Source organism: Sorex fumeus, unplaced genomic scaffold (assembly GCF_029834395.1).
Source record: "Sorex fumeus unplaced genomic scaffold, SorFum_2.1 ptg000034l, whole genome shotgun sequence".
NCBI classification, from domain to species: Eukaryota; Metazoa; Chordata; class Mammalia; order Eulipotyphla; family Soricidae; genus Sorex; species Sorex fumeus.
The window spans coordinates 36,717,395-36,737,275 of NW_026606091.1; the positions used below are offsets into that span (position 1 = coordinate 36,717,395).

General features: G+C 43.0%; 2 protein-coding genes across 2 annotated transcripts in view; both read right to left on the minus strand.

Moving 5' to 3' along the window:
• The window catches only part of GRIN3A (glutamate ionotropic receptor NMDA type subunit 3A), a 216,105-nt gene that overhangs the window by 15,647 nt on the left and 180,577 nt on the right, over positions 1 to 19,881 (minus strand). The gene's annotated exons all lie outside the window — the stretch shown is intronic.
• Positions 15,013 to 15,525, minus strand: PPP3R2 (protein phosphatase 3 regulatory subunit B, beta). Its single transcript, XM_056117036.1, has one exon. The coding sequence runs from the start codon at positions 15,523 to 15,525 to the stop codon at positions 15,013 to 15,015; it is 513 nt and encodes a 170-aa protein (XP_055973011.1).

The window sequence follows — 19,881 nt, forward strand, 5'->3', positions numbered from 1 at the left end:
CTTTGGTACATCCACACAATGGAGTACTATGTAGCTGTTAGAAAAGATGAAGTCATGAAATTTACATACAAGTGGTACTACATGGAAAGTATCATGTTAAGCGAAATGAGTCAGAAAGAGAGGGATAGACATAGAAAGATTGCATTCATCTGGGGAACATAAAGTAACAAAATAGGAGACTAACTCCCAAGAGTGGCCGAGATTAGTACCAGGAGTTTTACTTCATGGCTTGGAGACCAGCCACACACCCTAGGGGAAAAGGGAACTCAGATAGAGAAAAGAGCACCAAATAAAAGCATGTTGGGAGAATCCTCCCAGGATGGGAGAAGCATGCTGAAAGAAGACTACAGACCAAACATGAATGCCACTCAATACCTCTTTTGCAAAGCACAACACCCAAAAGGAGAGAGAGAACAAAAGGTAATACCCTGCCACAGAGGCAGGGTGGGACGAGGGGATGGGGGGTGTGAGGGATACTGGGTTCTGTGGTGGTGGAAAATGGGCACTGGTGGAAGGGTGGGTGTTTGATCATTGTACAATTGAAACCCAAGCACAAAAATTTTTAAATCTACAACTGTACCTCATAGTGTTTCACTAACATAATTAAAAAAAATGTAAATGATGGAGAATGGGCACTGGTGGAGGGATGGGTACTGGATCATTGCATAACTGAAACCGAAGCACAAAATTTTGTAAGTCTTCAACTGTACCTCATGGTGTCTCACTAATTAAAAAAAAATTATGTGTTTGAATGAACATATATAAAATCATATGAAATGTAGGCTTTACTTTAAGCAATTATTAAACACCATGATTTACAAAGTTATTTATAGTTGAGTTTTAGGCATACAGTTTCCTAGCATCAATCCCTCCATTACTGTCAACTACCCTCCACAATTGTCCCCAAGATTCTCCCAACCCACACCCCAGCCTGACTCTTTGAAAGGTACTTTAGATTTGGTTGTTGTAAGACAGCTAGTTTTTTTTTTTTTAATTCTTAGCACTGTAGCACTGTCCTCCTCTTGGTCATTGTTTTGCTCAAGTAAGCACCAGTAATGTCTCCATTGTTAGATTTGTTGTTACTGTTTTTGGCATATTGGATATGCCACGCGGAGCTTGCTAGGTTCTGCCATGCGGGTGCCATACTCTAAGTAGCTTGCTGGGCTCTCTGAGAGGGATAAAGGAATATAACCCTGGTCAGCCGTGTGCAAGGCAAACACACTACCCACTGTGTTATCATTCCAGTCTAGTCTTAAGTCGGAGAGCCCAGCAAGCTACCGAGAGTATCTCGCCCTCACGACAGAGCCTGGCAAGCTCCCCATGATGTATTCGATATGCCAAACACAGTAACAACAAAGTCTCCAATGGAGACGTTACTGGGCCCGCTCGAGCAAATCGAGCAAATCGAGCTTTTTGTGTCACACCAGGCAATGCACAGGGGTTACTCATGGCTCAGCACTCAGGAATTACTGTTGGCGGTGTTAGTGGACCATATGGGATGCTGTGAATCGGATCCAGGTTGGCTGCGTGCAAGGCAAATGCCCTACCCATTGTGCTATCACTCCAGCCCCAGTCTTAAGTCTTAAGCATATAATTTTCCCCTCCAAATATTTTCATTTATATCAGGAGATTTTTCAGAATAATTCTGTGAGGAAAACATAGAGGTGAATATTCTCAATTGCTAGATTAGAAATTCAATTGATAGATTAAAAAACTCAGACTCAGAGAGTCTGGAAAACTTGCCATCAAGACTTCAAAATAACAGAATTCTCTCATCTGGGAACCAAATAGGAGAACAAGGGGGGAAATGTATTTATAATGAACAAATTGGCAATGAATCATTTAGCTGGCTTGTGTCGGAAGTTAATTGATCTTATTTGCTGAGGATTCTTTCCTAGAGGGTACTGTCTGTTTATGCCCCAACCCTCTACCCATTACCGCTTACCACTTCATGTTTCTTACCACCCTCCTCCCCCCCCCAAACGATGTTCTCTCTCTCCTTTTCTTCATGGTGCTGGCATATTTTAGTTGTGATGCCCACTCAGGATTTTACATCATGTGGTGCTGTACACATGTGGCCTGGGGGTTCACCAAGATTTAGCTCCTTTTATTATGGTGCTTCCACATGTGCTTCTGATGTGCTGAACTTCCTGATGCTTCCACATAACTTTCATTTATGTTCATTAGGGGATGACAACCTTTAGTGGTGATGCTCCCACGTAACTGTCTACGGTAGGGCCAGAAATGGTTTGCAGTGTGCCCGGGATCACAGAGAGCAGAGTGGCCAGATTCAAACAGCAGTTTCCAGGATCATGTTGGGTGCATTTGGTGGCACCTGGGGTTGGACATGAGACCTTATAGTGGGCAAGGCAGGTACTCTAAATCCCAGAGCTACTCCCCTGAGACCCAGATATGATTTTTGTGTCTGTCCAATTACACACTCTACTCACCCTGGTTGAGAAGACAAGCATGAAAGCCAGTTTCCATCTTATTCATTTGGCATTAAAAGTGGTTGCTGTTGTTGAGTCATATACAGTGCCAGAGCCCTTTAAAGACTTAACTCCCAGTTCCTGCTACTCTACTCCATACAGTCCTGTATTTCCTCAAGCCTCCTAAATTACTCTGCTTACTTTAAAACTTTTAGCTTCCTGTTATTCTTTTGGTAATGCCTCTTCTCTTGCTTAAATTAACCTGTAGCTTGCAGCCAATGAATCTGAACTGATAGACAACTTTAAGGATTAAGTATCTCTAGACTGGAGCTACATATTTAAGACTTCAGAGAGACTATTTCTCATGCAGAACACAGAAATGAATGGGTAGATTCTATGAAATGAATGGGTAGGTTCTATGAAAATTTCAATGACAGTGAGGGACTCTGCCTTTCTCTGAGTTCCTCGTAGCTTGATGTATAGTAGGTGTTTATTAAATTGCACAATTACTTAATTCTATGTAATGCATCATTTTTCTTTAAATAAATGCATACATTTTTACAGTACATTTCTGAAAAATGAACTCGGTTACAACTGTTTTCAAGCTTTCCAGTACCTCACAAGTATTTTTCCCTAGAGCAAAATGACAAGCATCAGAGAAAATAATTTATTTTTCAGTGGTCCAGTGCATGAAACTTTGCATGATTTCCTCTCAAAGTCTGTAAATCAAATCCTAGTGCTTAAAATGTTTTTTTTTTCTTTAATAAAAGAGCAGGGAGTGGGAGAGGAACAATGATTTTGTTAAGAAAGGAAGGGCCGTAAAACCTCAGAAATATTGATAAAACCTAGATACTTGAGAGGAGGAAGTGGAGGGACCAAATGCTTCTCCTCCCTCCCTCCCTCCCTTCCTCCCTCCCTCCCTCCCTCCCTCCCTCCCTCCCTCCCTCCTTCCTTCCTTCCTCCCTCCCTCCCTCCCTCCCTCCCTCCCTCCCTCCCTCCCTTCCTTCCTTCCTTCCTCCCTCCCTCCCTCCCTCCCTCCCTCTCTCCCTCCCTCCTTCCCTTCCTCCTTCCCTTCCTCCTTCTTTTTTTTGTGCCACACCAGGTGTTGCTTAGGTCTAACTCCTGGCATGTGCTGCCAGGGTAAAGTAAGCGCCCTACCCTCTGTCCTATCCCTCTGGCCTAGAAAATTCTATTTCTCATTTTGAAGACTGATTTCTTCTTTTGTCATTCTTGCTTTCTAACTAATTTTCTCAGAAGAGCAGCAGCTCTATAAAATGTAGAGATTCACTGTGGTGTGTTTGCATTTGGCTCTGTGTGTGTGTGTATGTTTGTGTGTTTGTATGTGTGTGTGTGTGTGTGTGTGTGTGTGTGTGTGTGTGTGTGTGGTGTTGCGTTTGGCGTGGAGATAGAAGATGGATCCCTGCTAGAGATGTGGGCTCCAGAAGGACTAAGGGCAGACATTCTAGGAGGAACAGCTTGTCTGCCTGGAGGGATTGGGTTAAGTTTGGACAGTTCCTTAGGATTTCTAATACATAGTTTAACAACAACTGCAAAAAAGGAAGATACACATTTAGGGAAGCTAGAATTTTCTCCTCAGGAAAGGAATGATCACACTCAACAAAAGAAACACAAGAGGCAATGATTTGTTAAGCTCAGGGAGGCCCAGCATGAGCCAAATTAACGGCACATTTGGATAAGCAACAGGATCTAGATAACAGTGCTCAGGGTTTGTGGAAAATTTCCATCATTTCCTTCCCTTCTACAGGACCCTTGGGCCTAGGGGGCCAGTTTTTTCCAAGTCTGGAATTGTTTTCAGGACTCATCATTATGGCCCCAGCCAGACTGCTAAGAAGATACCTGTAATTCTGGGGAACTTCCTGGCCACCTGCCCCTTCCAGGTGTGGACAAGCATCTAAAAGACTAGACATAGTGTTCAGCTGCTACATTACCTCTATGGTGCGATCTTTTTGAAATCTCAATTGATTATTAACATATCAAAACAGGGGTTAGAGAGATAGTATAGCAGGTTAGGCACTTGTCTTGCTGTAGTAGACCAGGGTTCGATCCCCAAATCCTATATGGTTTAGCACAGCCAGGAGTGATTCTTGAGTGTGTAGCCAAGAGTACTCCCTGAGTATTGCCAAGTGTGGACCCAAAACAAAAACAAAAATGCCAAAATAACATTTTTTAAAAAAAATTAAATTTGAGATGATTACTTTTAATCCTTTTGTTATAAAGGTATTTTAATTCTTCACTTTCTTTTTTGAACTAGACTATATATATATGTATATATATATATATATATATATCACAGTCACTCACAGTCCTCCTGTTGTTCATCGATTTGCTCGAGCGGGCCCAGTAACGTCTCCATTGGAGACTTTGTTGTTACTGTGTTTGGCATATCGAATACATCATGGGGAGCTTGCCAGGCTCTGCCGTGCGGGCGAGATACTCTCGGTAGGTTGCCGGGCTCTCCGAGAGGGGCGGAGGAATCGAACTCAGGTCGGCTATGTTGGCTGCGTGCAAGGCAAACGCCCTACCGCTGTTCTATCTCTCCTCTACCCATATATATATATATATATATATATATATATATATATATACACACACACACACACACACACATACATTCCAGAGGTGGAAGCATAAGCATCTATAACGACATTTTAAAAAGTGTTTGACATTTGTTTTATGAAGGGTTATCATATTATTTTAATAACTTTAGATGATCAAATCTTCTATTGTTGTATCATTCTGCTTTGACAACACCTAAACTGTCAGGTGTCTAATTTTCTTTGACATTATTTTTTACATCTGTATATGACAAATGCTGCTGTAGGAAATCCTTTTATGCATGGAATTAATAAATAATTTTCATTCCTCTTTCAGATATATTGGTTGGAATGACCAGATCAGAAGAGAGTTCTGTTTTGATGCTCTGTTACTGTGGTCTCCCAAAATGTGGGAAACACTTTCAATGCTGTCAAGTGTACCTTAATGTATGAGGGATACACCAAAGGTGCCCAAATGTACAGGGCATACACTAAGGTTGCCCTAATGTATGGGTGCTCAAAATTCCTCAACAACCTGCTTTTTTAGCTTCAATAATCTGTGTTTTAATATTTTATTCAGTAAGAAAGGCTATTTTTGCTTGTCTGCTTGATTTTGGGCCACAACTAGTGGTGCTCAGGACTTATTCCTTGTTCTACTCTCAGAAATCACTTCTGGGAAATATGTGTGGTATTGGGAATCAAAACTGAGTTGGCCTTGGTAAGGCAAATGCTTTACCCACTAGACTATTACTCTAGCTCCAAGAAAATCAGTTTTTAAAGAAAGATTCTTGCCTCCTTTCGTATAATTCATATATTTTCATCTTTTGCCCAATTAGACATTTCATACACTGAAGGTTTTTTTTTTAATCCTTAAAAAAAATCAGGGTTAACATCCAGGACATACAAGATACTAGTAGAATTGTACAAAAGAAAAACCTCCAATCCCATCAAAAAATGGGGAGAAGAAATGAACAGAAGCTTCCTCAAAAAGAAATACAAATGGCCAAAAGGCACATCATCAAAAAATGCTTTTCATCGCTAATTATCAGGGAGATGTAAATGAAAACAACAATGAGATATCATCTCACACTACAGATACTGGCACATGTCAAAAAGAACAAGAAGAACCAGTGTTGGTGTGGATGTGGGGTTCTCTTTCATTGTTGGTGGGAATGTCAACTGGTCCAGTCTTTTTGGAAAACAATATGGATATTCCTTCAAAAACTAGAAACTGAGCTTCCATATGACCCTGCAATACCACTTCTGGGAATATATCCCAAGGGTGCAAAGAAGCACAGTAGAAATAACATCTGCACCTTTATGTTCATTGCAACACTGTTCACAATAGCCAGAATTTGGAAACATCCCGAGTGCCTGAGAACAGATGACTGGTGAAAGAAACTTTGGTACATCACACAATGGAATACTGTGCAGCTGTTAAGAAGGAAGAAGTCATGAAATTTGCTTATAAGTGGATGTTCATGGAGAATATCATGCTAAGTAAAGTGACTCAGAGAGAGGGGCAGAGACAGAATGACTGCACTCATTTGTAGAATATAAACTATCATAATATGAGACTAACACCCTTGGACAGTAGAGACAGGGCCAGGAAGATTGCTCCATGGTTGGAAGCCTATATTTTGAGCTGGGTGAGAGGGCAGCTGGGATAGAGAAGAGATCACTTTAGTCAATGATGGTTGAAGGGATCCCTCGGGATGGGATATGTGTGCTGAAAGTAGATAAAAGACCAAACATGATGGCCTCTCATTATCTTTATTGCAAACCATAATGTCCATAAGTAGAGAGAGAGTAAGAGGGAAACTGTCTGTCATAGAATCAGGGGGAGGGGTGGCAAATGAGGGAGGGGTAGAGACATCGGTGGTGGAGAATGTACATTGGTGGAAGGATGGGTATGACTGAAACTCAAACATGAAAGCTCACGGTGATTTAATAAAAATAAATAATTAATTAAGCTGCAAAAAATCTATTGATCCTTTTAATTGTTTTTGCTTTTGTGCCACACTGGTTGGTGCTCAGGGCTTACTCCTGTTTCTGCACTTAGGGATCACTCCTGATGGAATCAGGGGACCAAAGTGGGTATCGGGGATTGAACTAAGGTCAGCTGCGTGCAAGCCAAGCAACCTACCCACTATACTATTTCTTTGGTCTGTTAATCTCTTTCTTAACACTTTTCCAATGTTTCTCCCTATTGAGTTGTCCTGTTAACTTTGTCTCGCTATGATTTTATTGTGCAGCAATGTGCAATTTTCTATGGCTATATTTGTATCGCCGTGTCTCTATTGTTTTAGTCATTAGGTAATATCAGTTGTTGAAGTTAAATGGCTTATGACCAGTTGCTGAATTTTTGAAAAATAACGAGCTAGGTGGCTCATCTTGAGCTTCTCCTGTGCTAAGACTGGAACGCATTACTTCCTTCTCATTGAGACTTTTAATGTCCACCATGCTTCAGAAGCAAGTGGTGCAAAAAAGGTCATTCCTATTCAGGGTTGCCTGAATTCTAATTTTTATTTCAAGTCTTTAGTGTTTTTTAAAAATCTTGGCAACTATAAGAAAAGCATTATTGAAAACAAATACCATGTAAAACTAACAACAAAGAGGTGTTTTATAAAAGTGTCAAATTTTTATCCTGTATGCCATACTCTTAGGCAGAGGATATATAGGTCAGTTATATCTCAAGAGAATAAGAAAAAAAATTGCTGGGAGAACAAGGAAACTTTTAGGAGTCAGAGTTAATCTGTGAGTTATCCTTTAATCACCATAGAGAGTCATTTTCTTATTAAGAATCAGCAAATAGCTTTATAAAATGACACATAATTTGTAGCTACTCACACAGTCAGTGACCACCCCCATGGCACAGCTACAGTTAGCCAATATTATAGCAGAGGGTCCTGATTTTCAGTCAAAGAACTAACTATATTCTATCAGAGAAAATGAATAGTATAAGCGAGAATAGACTATAGACTGAACATGACTGCCACTCAATACCTCTTTTGCAAACCACAGCACCCAAAAGGAGAAAGAGAACAAAAGGGAATGCCCTGCCACAGAGGCGGGGTGGGATGGGGGGGATGGAGGATGGGAGGGATACTGGGATCAGTGGTGGTGGAGAATGGGCACTGGTGGAGGGATGGGTATTCGATCATTGTATAACTGAAATCCAAGCACAAAAATTTGTAAGTCTACAACTGTACCTCATGGTGTTTCACTAATAGAAATTAAAAAAAAATTCTGTATTTCATTTTCAGTAAAAGTAGATATATACTTTTTCAATAAAGAAGGCAAGAACTTACCTTGGAATAAAAATATGCTTTTTAATAAAAAAAAAGAAAATGAATAGTATAAGTGAAGAATAGAACTTGTAATTAAAATTTTTCCTAAAATGTTTTTCATTCAGAATGTCTTTAAAGCATCAGGTTAAAGCTACAACATTGAGGTGCTGTTTTTGCACTCTCTCTCTCTCTCTCTCTCTCTCTCTCTCTCTCTCTCTCACACACACACACACACATATAAATCCAGTGGTTTAGGGATTGCAACATTTGGTAGAGAGCAGACAATCCATTAATATAAAATTCATAACACCATATTGCCATGAATCTCTACAGTCTCCAAGCATATTGGTTGCTGCTATTTGTTCACTCTAAATACTGTCACCTTCCTACACTCCCCTGCCCAATCTCAGACTAAGCCCAGGCTTATTACCTGTGCTTCTGATCAACTGGCTGTTAATCAGAGGCTCTCATGGCTTTCTCCGTGCATTCAAATAATTAATGAGAAAAGCTCACAGAATTCAGAGAAACATTTCACTTACTAGATTTCTGGCTTATGAATACTGGTAAATGAATACAATTTAGAAATAGACCAGAGAAATGGGCATAGGATAAGTTAATGGAAAAGGACACAAAGCTTCCAGACCTTCTGGATGAAGAGGGGGCGGATAGGGGGGCAGGAAGGGGGACAGGGCCATTATCTCTCAAATCTCCACAAATTCACCAACCTAGAAACGCTAATTCTCCCCTTTCCATAACGTGGAGGCATCTTTATGAAGTCAATGTCACTGAAATTTATGGCCTTTGGTGACCAATTCCACCTCCAGACCCTCTTTCTTATCCCTCTGAGGATAAGAGGATAGAACTTCTGGCAACCCCATTTTCCACCTCAGTGATTTTTCAAAAGCCACTTCATTAGCATAACAAAGACACATTTATCTCCATAATCACTTAGGAAATACTAAGAGTAACAGCTCAGTGCCAGAAACTGGGATGCATACCAAATTCTTTATTATAAATCACAGTTTTATGAATAAGGATATCAAAAATAATTTAAGCAGGTTAATGTAGGAGCCATAAAAATATAAGACAATGCAACAAGATAGGAAAAACTCCAAGTCTGGCTCAGGAAACCTACTTCAGGTCATTGCCTTGCCACTTAACCAGTAGGGTGACCTTGGAGATGATTCTAGACTCTCCTAGCATCATGGGTAAAACTGAGATGATGGTACCTATATCTTAGAGTGTTATTAAGATAATTAAATGACAAAGCAAGTGCACTAGGGTATGATGAGCTTTGGAGATCAAAATCTCCAATGTAAGACAAAGGAGTGACACAATTAAGAAATAGATTTTTCAATTGATTTCTTGTTCTAGGCACAAAGCAGGAGGCCGGAAGTCAGCATGGGGACCACTAGGAGAAACAAATCACCCATCTCTCAGGTAACCCCAGTGGGGAGGTAAGGCCCTGTGTGTATATGTCCCCCAAGGTCTCACCAGCTCTGTCTTCCATGCCCAGATACTGTCTGTATTGCTGATGCTAACTTATAGCAGTTGAGCATTCTCAGAACTCAGGTAGCATTTAAGTGACAAGAAGGGGCCATCCCAGGTCTGTGGCTGAATCTTCTTCATAGATATGTCATGGATAATTTACCATGGGTTGTGGGGGTTAGGGCAGGCAGGGGGGTTGCTCATAAAAACCCAAAAGACAACAGTGGGTCTTTTAATTTTCTGTAAAGGCCTGCTTGTCTCTTTGCCAATAGTCTGTTTCCCCCAATAAACTTTCTTTCTTCCTATGATTTTCTCAGTGCATTCTTCCACAAAGGATTGTCATCCCCAACAGGGTAGTTGTTCAATACTGTTAACTATTATTGCCACCCCAAATATCAGTACAGAACTAAATTTGTGGGCATCCTGCAATTAACTAAGAGAAACAACAAGAGATCACAAAATGATCTAACTTGGAAGTGAATATAATCTTTCTTCCTCAATAGCTATACTATCAGAATTTTTCAGAGCTAATGCTAGAAATAAGATTACCAGTTCTAGGTCACTGCCACAGAGACTTGGGTCACTATGTTGTGACTTAATATGGCAAATATAGTTATATCTAGTCACTTGAGACTGAAACATTTTCCCTCCTCCTATTAATGTGGAACATATTATCCAAGATGTTTCAAATCCTTGGTCATAAAATTTTAATTATCAAATTTTAATATGCACATTCTAGAATATATAATTTTGTTGTTGCTGTTGCTTTTGGTTTTGGGGCCACACCTGGCCATGCTCGGGGCTTATTTCTAGTTCTGCACTAGGGGGACAATATGGGATGCTAGGGATAAAACCCGGGTCAGTTGCCTTCAAGGCAAGTGCCTTATCCACTGATCTATTGCTTTGGCCCTATAACATGTAATCTTTTAAACTCCATTTTCTCTTGCAGGTTTGCCTAAACCCTCTTAGGTTGGGCTAGAATGAGAGTTTCACCAGTCGAGAAGTCTATTGAGAGCCAGAGAAATAGTACAGCGGGTTGGGCACTTGACTTGCACATGGCTGATCTGGTTTCAATCCCCAGTACCACATATGGCCCTTAGAGCCCCACCAGGAGTGATCTCTGAGTGCAGAGCCAGGAGTAAGCCCTGAAAATGCCAGGTGTTGATCAAGACAAATTGAACAAACAAACAAAAACAAGATGTCTACTGAGGACAGAAAAAAGTACAAGAGGTTAAGGTGGTTGCCTTGCCTGTGGCTGACTCTACTCCAATCCCTGTCACTACATTTGGTTCCCCAAGCACCACCAGGAGCGAGCCCTTAGCACAGAACCCTTAGCACGACTGCAAGATCCTCTGCCAAAATAATCTATTGATTCATGTCTGCAAATGAGGGATGGGGGTGGGATGGGGAGAACTTTTCTTTTTCTTTTTTTTATTTTTTAATCCCTTGGTTTCTGGCTTAGAATTGCATAAATATCCAGTTAGTTTTAGAGTGTAGGGTGAAACACACCTGTCTCCTTTGTTTATTGCTGTAACAGAAGAGAAAGAAGGGAAATCAGTAGAAATCAATTGTACTCTAGTCCCTTTATATGCTTATCCTTTGGAATCCTCAAAGTAATTCTGGGACCAATCTTTATTTTGCTCAGAAGGAATGATGTGGAGGGTGGGAAATTTGTTCCTGCTTGTGCAGTCAGTACAATGGCTGATAAAAGCCAAATGTAGGTGAATCCAAAAAAATATATATGTGTATGAGTGTGTTCTGCAATGGGGTCAGGCCTCAGTGCTACTAGAGTTGAGACTATTCTAGTATTTTAAAAATCTATCCACAACTAAAAGGGATAGCCAGGATTCTTAAACCCTTTGTAGTTCTCAAAAAATCTATTAAGGGGCTGGAGCAATAGCACAGCGGGTAGGGCGTTTGCCTTGCACGCAGCCAACATGGCCAACACAGGTTCGATTCCCAGCATCCCATATGGTCCCCCGAGCACCGCCAGGAGCAATTCCTGAGTGCATGAGCCAGGAGTAACCCCTGAGCATTGCCGGGTGTGACCCAAAAAGCAAAAAAAAAAAAAATCTATTAAGTAAAAAGTATGGCAAGGTGCCTAGGGCAGTGTGTGTTTTCAAAAGGCCGGTGGCACTCTATCTCTACCGCCCACGTTCTGTAGTCTCGAGCTGTTTCCCCCACCCCAGGGAGGTTGATGGCGATGGGCAGGCAAAGGAACGAACGAGGGCCAGGCTGGTCGGTATCAATTGTAGTTTATTTCAATCTTCACTCTCACCTCTGACTCTGCCCTCTGGAGCCTGAGCTCCAGAGCCCGAGCCCGCACCTCAGCCTGAGCCTCTGCCTGAGCCTCAGTCTCTGCTCTCTTGAGTCCAAGCCCGAGCCCAAGCTTGAGCCTGAGTCTGAGCCTCAGCCTTCTCCTCAGCCTGAGCCTTCTCGCTCTCTCGAGCCCAAGCCCCCACCTGAGCCTCAGCTTCTCCTGAGCTTCCGTCTCGTCTCGTCTCTGCTCGCCCTGTCTGAGCTTACAATCTATCTTAGTTTATATAGCAATCATGTAGGCTGGTGACACAAAGGTGTGTTGAACATTAACAAACCAGCAAAGAAAGGTACAACCACTCCTTGAGGAGATTAACTCAAGGATAAAAATCTCATCTAAAGAGATTATTCCAGATAACTCGGAGATCTGCTCAAGGGTGGGATCCCAACAAGGGTGTGTTCTTTCATCAGCTAGTAATCTACTTAAATAGTTGTAGTAAATCTACTTCCAATATTTCTAGCAATGTCATTCTGTATGAGCACAGTAAGAGATATAAACTTACAGTTTGGTTCTTCCTGAGGACATCTCACTACATATATATATATATATATATATATATATATATACACATATATATACTGATATATATATATCAGTCTTCAGGCCAGGTTAGTCTTCCTAGCCCCAGCAGGGTCCTAGTCTCATCATTACTTACTTTTGGATCATGACAGAATTTGTCCATGATCGTGCCCTCAACTTATAGTTGAGTATTGTGGCGCTTTGGCCTGGCCCATTTTGATGCCAGGGTAGCTCACAGCTTGCCCTGGGTCCATTCAGTCCCTCTTTGGGACCCTGCTTTTGGGGTGCTAGGAACTAAGGGCAACTGAGTCAAGAAAGCAGATGCTCAGGAGTGAATATTATTCGGAGTCAATCAACTCCCAAGTTACAAAGCATAATATCAGCTGTCTTCCTGTGTCCATACAGAAAGGACATTGCTTTAAGGTAAACTATGCGAAGGACATAACTTACAAGTTCAGTGTCCTTAGAAGGATCTGATCTTACAAGCTAACAGAATCTTATTATGGAGAAAAGGTGATTAACTGGCTGGGGAGGAGAGCACAGAGAAGAGTTAGCAGATAAACAGAGGAATGGGAGCACTGTGATGGGTGTAACCCTATAAACCTAAGCTACCTGTGGCAATGTTATCCTACAGACAGCTGGGTGCCCTACAATAATTGGTTGACCTTATTTTTCTTTCTTTTGTGTAGTTTTTGTTAAGACTAGTTATCAGCTTCCTTAAAACATCAGGGATAATAAATCTTCCTGAAAGGGATCTTCCTTATACTGAGAAGAATCACCTGAGTTTTGTCCATCTGCAAGTACAGGTAAGAAGAGGATATTTCAATAACCTGGTTTTTTGAGGGGCTGAGCCCCTTTTGTGAAGTGTCCACTGTGAGAAACAGGATGGGAACAATGTGTTAGGAACAACACTGGTGAAACACCTCAGGATTTTTTTTCCTGAACTGTTCTTGGTGGTCTTGTGACAACCAGGGTGCAGACAGCTGGGTACCTCCTGCTACTGTACTGCCCCTACACCAAACCCAACCCAACCCAACCCAATCCAAACCAAACTAACCATCCAACCCAACTCTAATTAAACCAATCACACGTGCTGGCCTTTTTGCCATGAGGTATTGGTGTCTCAGTGGCCCATTTCATCTAGGGACAAGGCATCATCACTGAACAAGAAATTGGCAAGACGCATACAGGCTGATGCTTTTCCAGTGAGAACAAGCTCCAACACAGCATCAAGTTAAGATTTATTAGGGTGGGAGAAACTGAGATGAATGTTGCTCTGCCAGAAGAAAGCTTTTATAGGATAAGGGGGCCCTCAGCTTCTCTGTTGGGACCATGCCTGGATTTCGAACTAAGCTTAGCTAGGGCAAACAGGTTTACCCAACTCAGTGTCTTTTGAGCACCAGCAGCAACATTTGAGCAATTTCAGAATTCTGCGGAGAGTCTACTCCAGCCCCATCTTCATTGCCTCTGCTCCATGAGAGGAATGATTATTTGCCATGAGGATGGGGACTGAGAGTGGGGAAAATGAGAGAACGTTCTACAAAGATACATGCTGTTAACATTTCTGAAATCCCACTAGGATGATCGTAAAGGTGAACACTTAGTCCAGGCTTAGTGCTTATGCAAGAATCATGAGACCAGTGCCTTTTCAAGGGATGAAGCTATGTCATAATGACTTTACATTTTTAGAACATGCTCAGGGATTTCTGGCTGCATCCTGAGGACAAGAGTCATTGGTGGTCAAGGGCTGGAGAGAGTTAATTCAGGGGGTATGACACTTTTCCTGCATGTGGCTGACCTGGTTCTATACCTGGTACCATGCCATATCCTCCAAGAATCACCAGAAGTGACCCCTGGGCAGGCATCCAGGAGTAAGCGGAATATAACCTGGCCTAGGCCCCCATGCCATGAACTCCCCCACACCCATAGTGCTCAGGTAACAGCAATTATTTATCCCTTCGGCTACAGTTGTTAAGTGAATGATTTGACAAAATATACCTGAACACAAGTAGATGCCAACTCTTCACCAGGTTTGAATCATTCAATTGTTTCACAGATACAAAAACATAAGAATGAAAGCCAAGAAAGACATATCTTTAGAACTTCTAAAGTTCTTCTTTACTCTTTATACTTTTTGTCTTCGAATCAAAACTAAAAACAAGTCATTTATAAAAGTCCTTTTCTTTCCTTCACCAACCACGTCCTTTTTTGTGTTCTTCCCCACGCAGGGTGTTACCCTGAATCAGTGAGAGAAGAGTTTATCGAATAAGAGTTATACAGAAATAGATTTTATCAGGAAATTCAAGCAAGAAAATGTGACTTCACAAAGAGAAGTGACTCCAAGTCCAAGAGATAGAATTGAATGAGAATGACCGAAGAAAGCAAACAGAGTATTGGGGGACTCCCAAAAGGGTTCAAACAACTACCACCAACTTCTTATGGATCTCCAGCTCCCGAACCACACTGCTGAATTCTTCGAAGGATATTTTCCCATCTCCATCTTGATCCAAGATGATGATGGTTTTGTCCACGAGCTGCTGCAGCTGCCAACTTCTCAGGTTGTTTCCCACCATCAGCTTCAGAACTTGGAAGAGCTCCCCGTTGGAGATGTAGCCGTCTTTATCCAAGTCGTAGATGCTGAAAGCAAACCTCAACTTATTCTCCTCGTCTCCCTTGACACAGAATTGAGAGGTCCCCTGGATGAACTCCTGGAAGTCCACTTCGCCATTGCCGTCCACATCGAAGAGGTCAATCACTCGCTTCACCAACGGATTATTCTTCAGCTCGGGCAAGGACATGAACTCCTTCACGCTCAGAGTTCCCGACCGGTCCACATCCAACTTCTTGAAGCTCTTGCTCAGCTTTTTAATTTCCTGTGGGCTAAAAGGGTGGCATATTTCATCAGGGTAACTGGCCTCATTCCCCATTGTGGACTCTGGCTTCGCTGACTCGCTGGCATGCATGTACGCACGCACGGTTGGAGCGCAGGACAGTTACAGGATGTGGTACTGGATGTGCTCGCGCTGCAGCGGTTGCGTGGAAAAGGGTGGGGGAGGGGGTTCAAGGAAGAGATTCGGGTGCAAGTGGGATTCAGTCGTAGGACTTCCACGATTGCGCACAAAAACGAGTGGTGCTGAGAAACAGGCAGGGAATGAGTGGGGAAAAGGACTTGAGAGAAAGTATGTGAGGGTGTTTGGGTGTGTATATGCGGTGTGTGTGCGTGTGTGTGTGTGTGATGCAGGGAGGGAAGGAGAGGCTGAGACCTTGGCAATTAGGTCCTTGTCTTCCTTGTTGGACGCATATATCTTTCCATCATACCCACCCTCAGTTCCTTACTATTATTTTATTTTCTCCTTTGCTATTATTTTATTTTCTTATTGCTTCACTTTCCATTTTTTTTTCCTTAGAGAGTAACGGTCGGTCGTAGAGGGAAGGGCTGTGTCCTCCCTGACTCACAGCAGTGTCCCCAGCACAGTGTCTGACATGTTCAGGTGATTAATATCTAGTGACTGAGCAAACTGCACTCAGGGGCTACTTATACTGTGCAGATCACAGCTTAGACTCAATTAGATAACACATCAAACTATTGATGTCATACACACACACACACACACACACACACACACACACACACACACATATATATATACTGTAGAGTGTGATTAGACCTGCTCACATATTATACATGCTATGCAATAATATTTGTTATCATACCAACTATTTTATGTTGCGATACATATGTTTTTATAGTTTTCCTAAATTCCTGGGATAAGAAGCCAGGATTGGACTGATACTTTCACTACCGGTTACTGCCCTCTCTAAGGACATGGTCAGGGTAGATGGGGTATTCAGGGTCTTTGCAAGAAGAGTGTGCCAAATTTCACAGAATTCTCATAACCACTGATAAGTAGTCACATATTTTTTCAGGGTGTTTCTCAAGAAAACTCAAGTTGCAGAACTACAGGCTCTTGTAACTCTGTGACCCTAAAATTTGAAATCTGTCATCGTATGCTGGGTCAGTCATTCTGTTGGACTGTGCCTGCCTGGTGGTACTCTGATCAACATAAGCTGCCTGTTCAGTGGCAGTGACCCTTTGGCTGTCTAACCCCTAGTTTAGCTTAGCTGGCTTTGTCCTTTTTGGTATTTCTTCTTTTTTTAGAGGCACGCGAGTTTTACTGCAAACGTTGAAGAAATTAATATGCTTGGAAAGAGCAATCCATTTCAAAGGAACTTGGGAGAATTCCAGGCCACCAAATCAAACTCAAGGGGGTAATCATCCTCATTTACAAAATGCTGGCACTGGCAGGGTGTGGCTCAGCGGGAGAGTGCTCACCATGCATATGTGAGGGCCTGGTTTGATCTCTGCCACTACAGAAGGGAAAATGTTGACATGTTCTCTATTCTTTAGCCCAGCAACACTTTGAGTTTTGGGGTAACATGCTGAACAGGCACCACAGAGCCACAGGATTCCTGATGATCAAGAGGTCTAGACAGATGGGAGGCTAAAATAGTTGATGATTAAATTATCACCTGAGCCGATTGAATTAACTAGATTTGAAAAGAGCAGAACAGAAATAATTTCAAGCAATGAAATTCAAAATTCACATTTTAATTGTCCTTAGTGCTAGATGCCAGTTTTTCCATTTGCCAAGTGAAACAAATAATCTGTATTTTCTGTCATTGTATGAGGATTAAAGTTGACATTAGCCAAGTTTTACCATCATTGTTATTGAGTAATTTTATTGCAAATTTATTACTACTCATTACTATTGAGTATTACTATTTACCTTGCTGGGAAGAGAAAGTCTTTAAAGATATCTAGCAGCTTGGGTATTTAAAGAACATGTGTTCCTCACTGCTTTAAGTACTTTACCAACATTAACTTTATCTCCTCTGGTTCGTTCTTGTTTTTTCCACTGCAGTACCCAGAATGCAATTCGGGGTCTCATACATGCAAGGTAATTGCTGTAAGGCCAGCCACTAAGCTGGCCCTCAGTTCAACAGTCTGGGGACTAAAGGCAGACTTTCTATCACAGGTTTGAGGATCACGGTGACTGACCACAGTCTTGATGACTTTCTCTGAGTTATGGTTGTTCTTTAGAAAGAAGTTTCAGAATGAATACTTTAGTAAGTGTAGTCCTCCATGTGACTGTGTATTTATTGGGACTTACACAGGATCTCATGTGGTGAGCATAATAATTCTGTAAATATAAGTCTAGTTCTTTATCTGCCTCTATTACCTGTGAATCCTTTGAAGAATTATTTCTGTCCACACCTCAGTGTCCTCACCTGTATAAAGGTGCTCTTGTCACGGTCATGGTCCTCCCGTTGTTCATTGTTCATTGTTCCGTTGTTCATTGATTTGCTCGAGCAGGCCCAGTAATGTCTCCATCATGAGACTTGTTGTTACTGTGTTTGGCATATTGAGTACGTCATGGGTAGCTTGCCAGGCTCTGCCATGCAGGCAAGATACTCTAGGTAGCTTGCTGGGCTCTCCGAGAGGGGCGGAGGAATCGAACTCGGGTCGGCCATGTTGGCTGCGTGCAAGGCAAATGCCCTACCGCTGTGCTATCGCTCCAGCCCCAAAGGTGCTCTATCTACTGCAATTGTTATTATAAGATTCAGTGGTGAGGGAGAACATAGGAAAATGGAAGAGGAGAAAGTGCACCCCAAGAGTTAGCTATTGGGTGTCAGACAATACTGTAAATAGGGTATCACTTGGGGGTATGTTGCCACCAGCAGGTCAATCTGTACCTGTGAGGTGAGTGCATCAGCAGTCTGATGGTGCCTTCAGACTTCCAGATACCCCAAAATTGCTGCTGTGCCTTTGGCCAGACCCCAAAAACTTGGGGCAAAGTTTACCAAGAAAGTAAACGGCCAAAAGTTAGGTATGTGGGAAACACACCCACAAACCACCTCTAGCTCAGCTATATAATTGGAGGCATGGCCTCTCTGGTTCCTGATTGAACTGCTTAGTGGCCATGATCCCAGAGACTCAGAAACAAATCTCGAAACCCAGCGGCTTTTGGCAGAAATGCATCCGGTCCCTGCAGTAGGTTACCAGTGCTGGGTCAACCAGGTGGGCATAGGTTTCGTGCCTTGGCCTGTTCCCCCTGGCGGCCTGGTGGCCGCCATCCTCCAGAGGCCACTGGACAGTCAGATTTGGGCCCGCAGTGATGAGACACACAGGGCCACATAGGATGGAGGTGGAGCTGTTCCTGTCCTCCCCACCCCAATGAGACGCCAAATCATCGCCCATGAATGGCCTCTCTGGCTCCTGATCAAGCTGCATAACAGCCATGATCTCAGAGACTCAGAAACAAATCTCAAAACCCAGTGGCTTTTGGCAGAAATGCGTCGAACCCCACAGTAGGTTACTGTTGCCAGGTCACCCCAGGGGGAAAAGGGTGTTGTCTCTCCACCTGCTCTCCCTTGGCGGCTCGGTGGCCATCATCCTCCAGAGGCCATTGGACAGTTAGACTTGGACCCGCAGTGACGAAACTTGTTGGGCCTCATGGGATGGGGGTGGAGCCGGTTCTGTCCTCCCCGTCCCAACGAACCCCCAAGTCATCGTCCACGAATGGCCTCTCTGGCTCCTGATCAAGCTGCTTAATGGCCATGATCCCAGAGGCTCAGAAACAAATCTCAAAACCCAGAGGCTTTTGGCAGAAATGCGTCTGGACTCCGCAGTAGGTTACTGTCACTGGGCCACCCCAGGAGGGAAACGGTGTTGTCCCTCCACCTGCTTCCCCTTGGTGGCTTGGTGGGTGCCATCCTCCAGAGGCCATTGGACAGTCAGGCTTGGGCCCGCAGTGACAAAACTTGTTGGGCCTCATGGGATGGGGGTGGAGCTGATCCTGTCCTCCCCGTCCCAACAAACCCCCAAGTCATCATCCTTGAATGGCCTCTCTGGCTCATGATCAAGCTGTTTAACGGCCATGATCCCAGAGACTCAGAAACAAATCTCCAAACCCAGCGGCTTTTGGCAGAAATGTGTCAAACTCCACAGTAGGTTACTGTTGCTGGGCCACCCCAGGAGGGAAAGGGTGTTGTCCCTCCACCTGCTTCCCTTTGGCGGCTCCGTGGCCATCATCGTTCAGAGGCCATTAGACAGTCAGGTTTGGGCCCACAGTGACAAGACATTTTGGGTCTCACAGGATGGGGGTGGAGCCGGTCCTGTCCTCCCCACCCCAATGAGACCCCAAGTCATTGCTCATGAATGGCCTTTCTGGCTCCTGATCAAGCTGCTTAATGGCCATGATCCCAGAGACTCAGGAGCAGAC

What these genes read in the sequence shown, in the direction of transcription:
- PPP3R2 (XM_056117036.1), bottom strand. Translation starts at nt 15,525, where the DNA reads ATGGGGAATGAGGCCAGTTACCCTGATGAAATATGCCACCCTTTTAGC.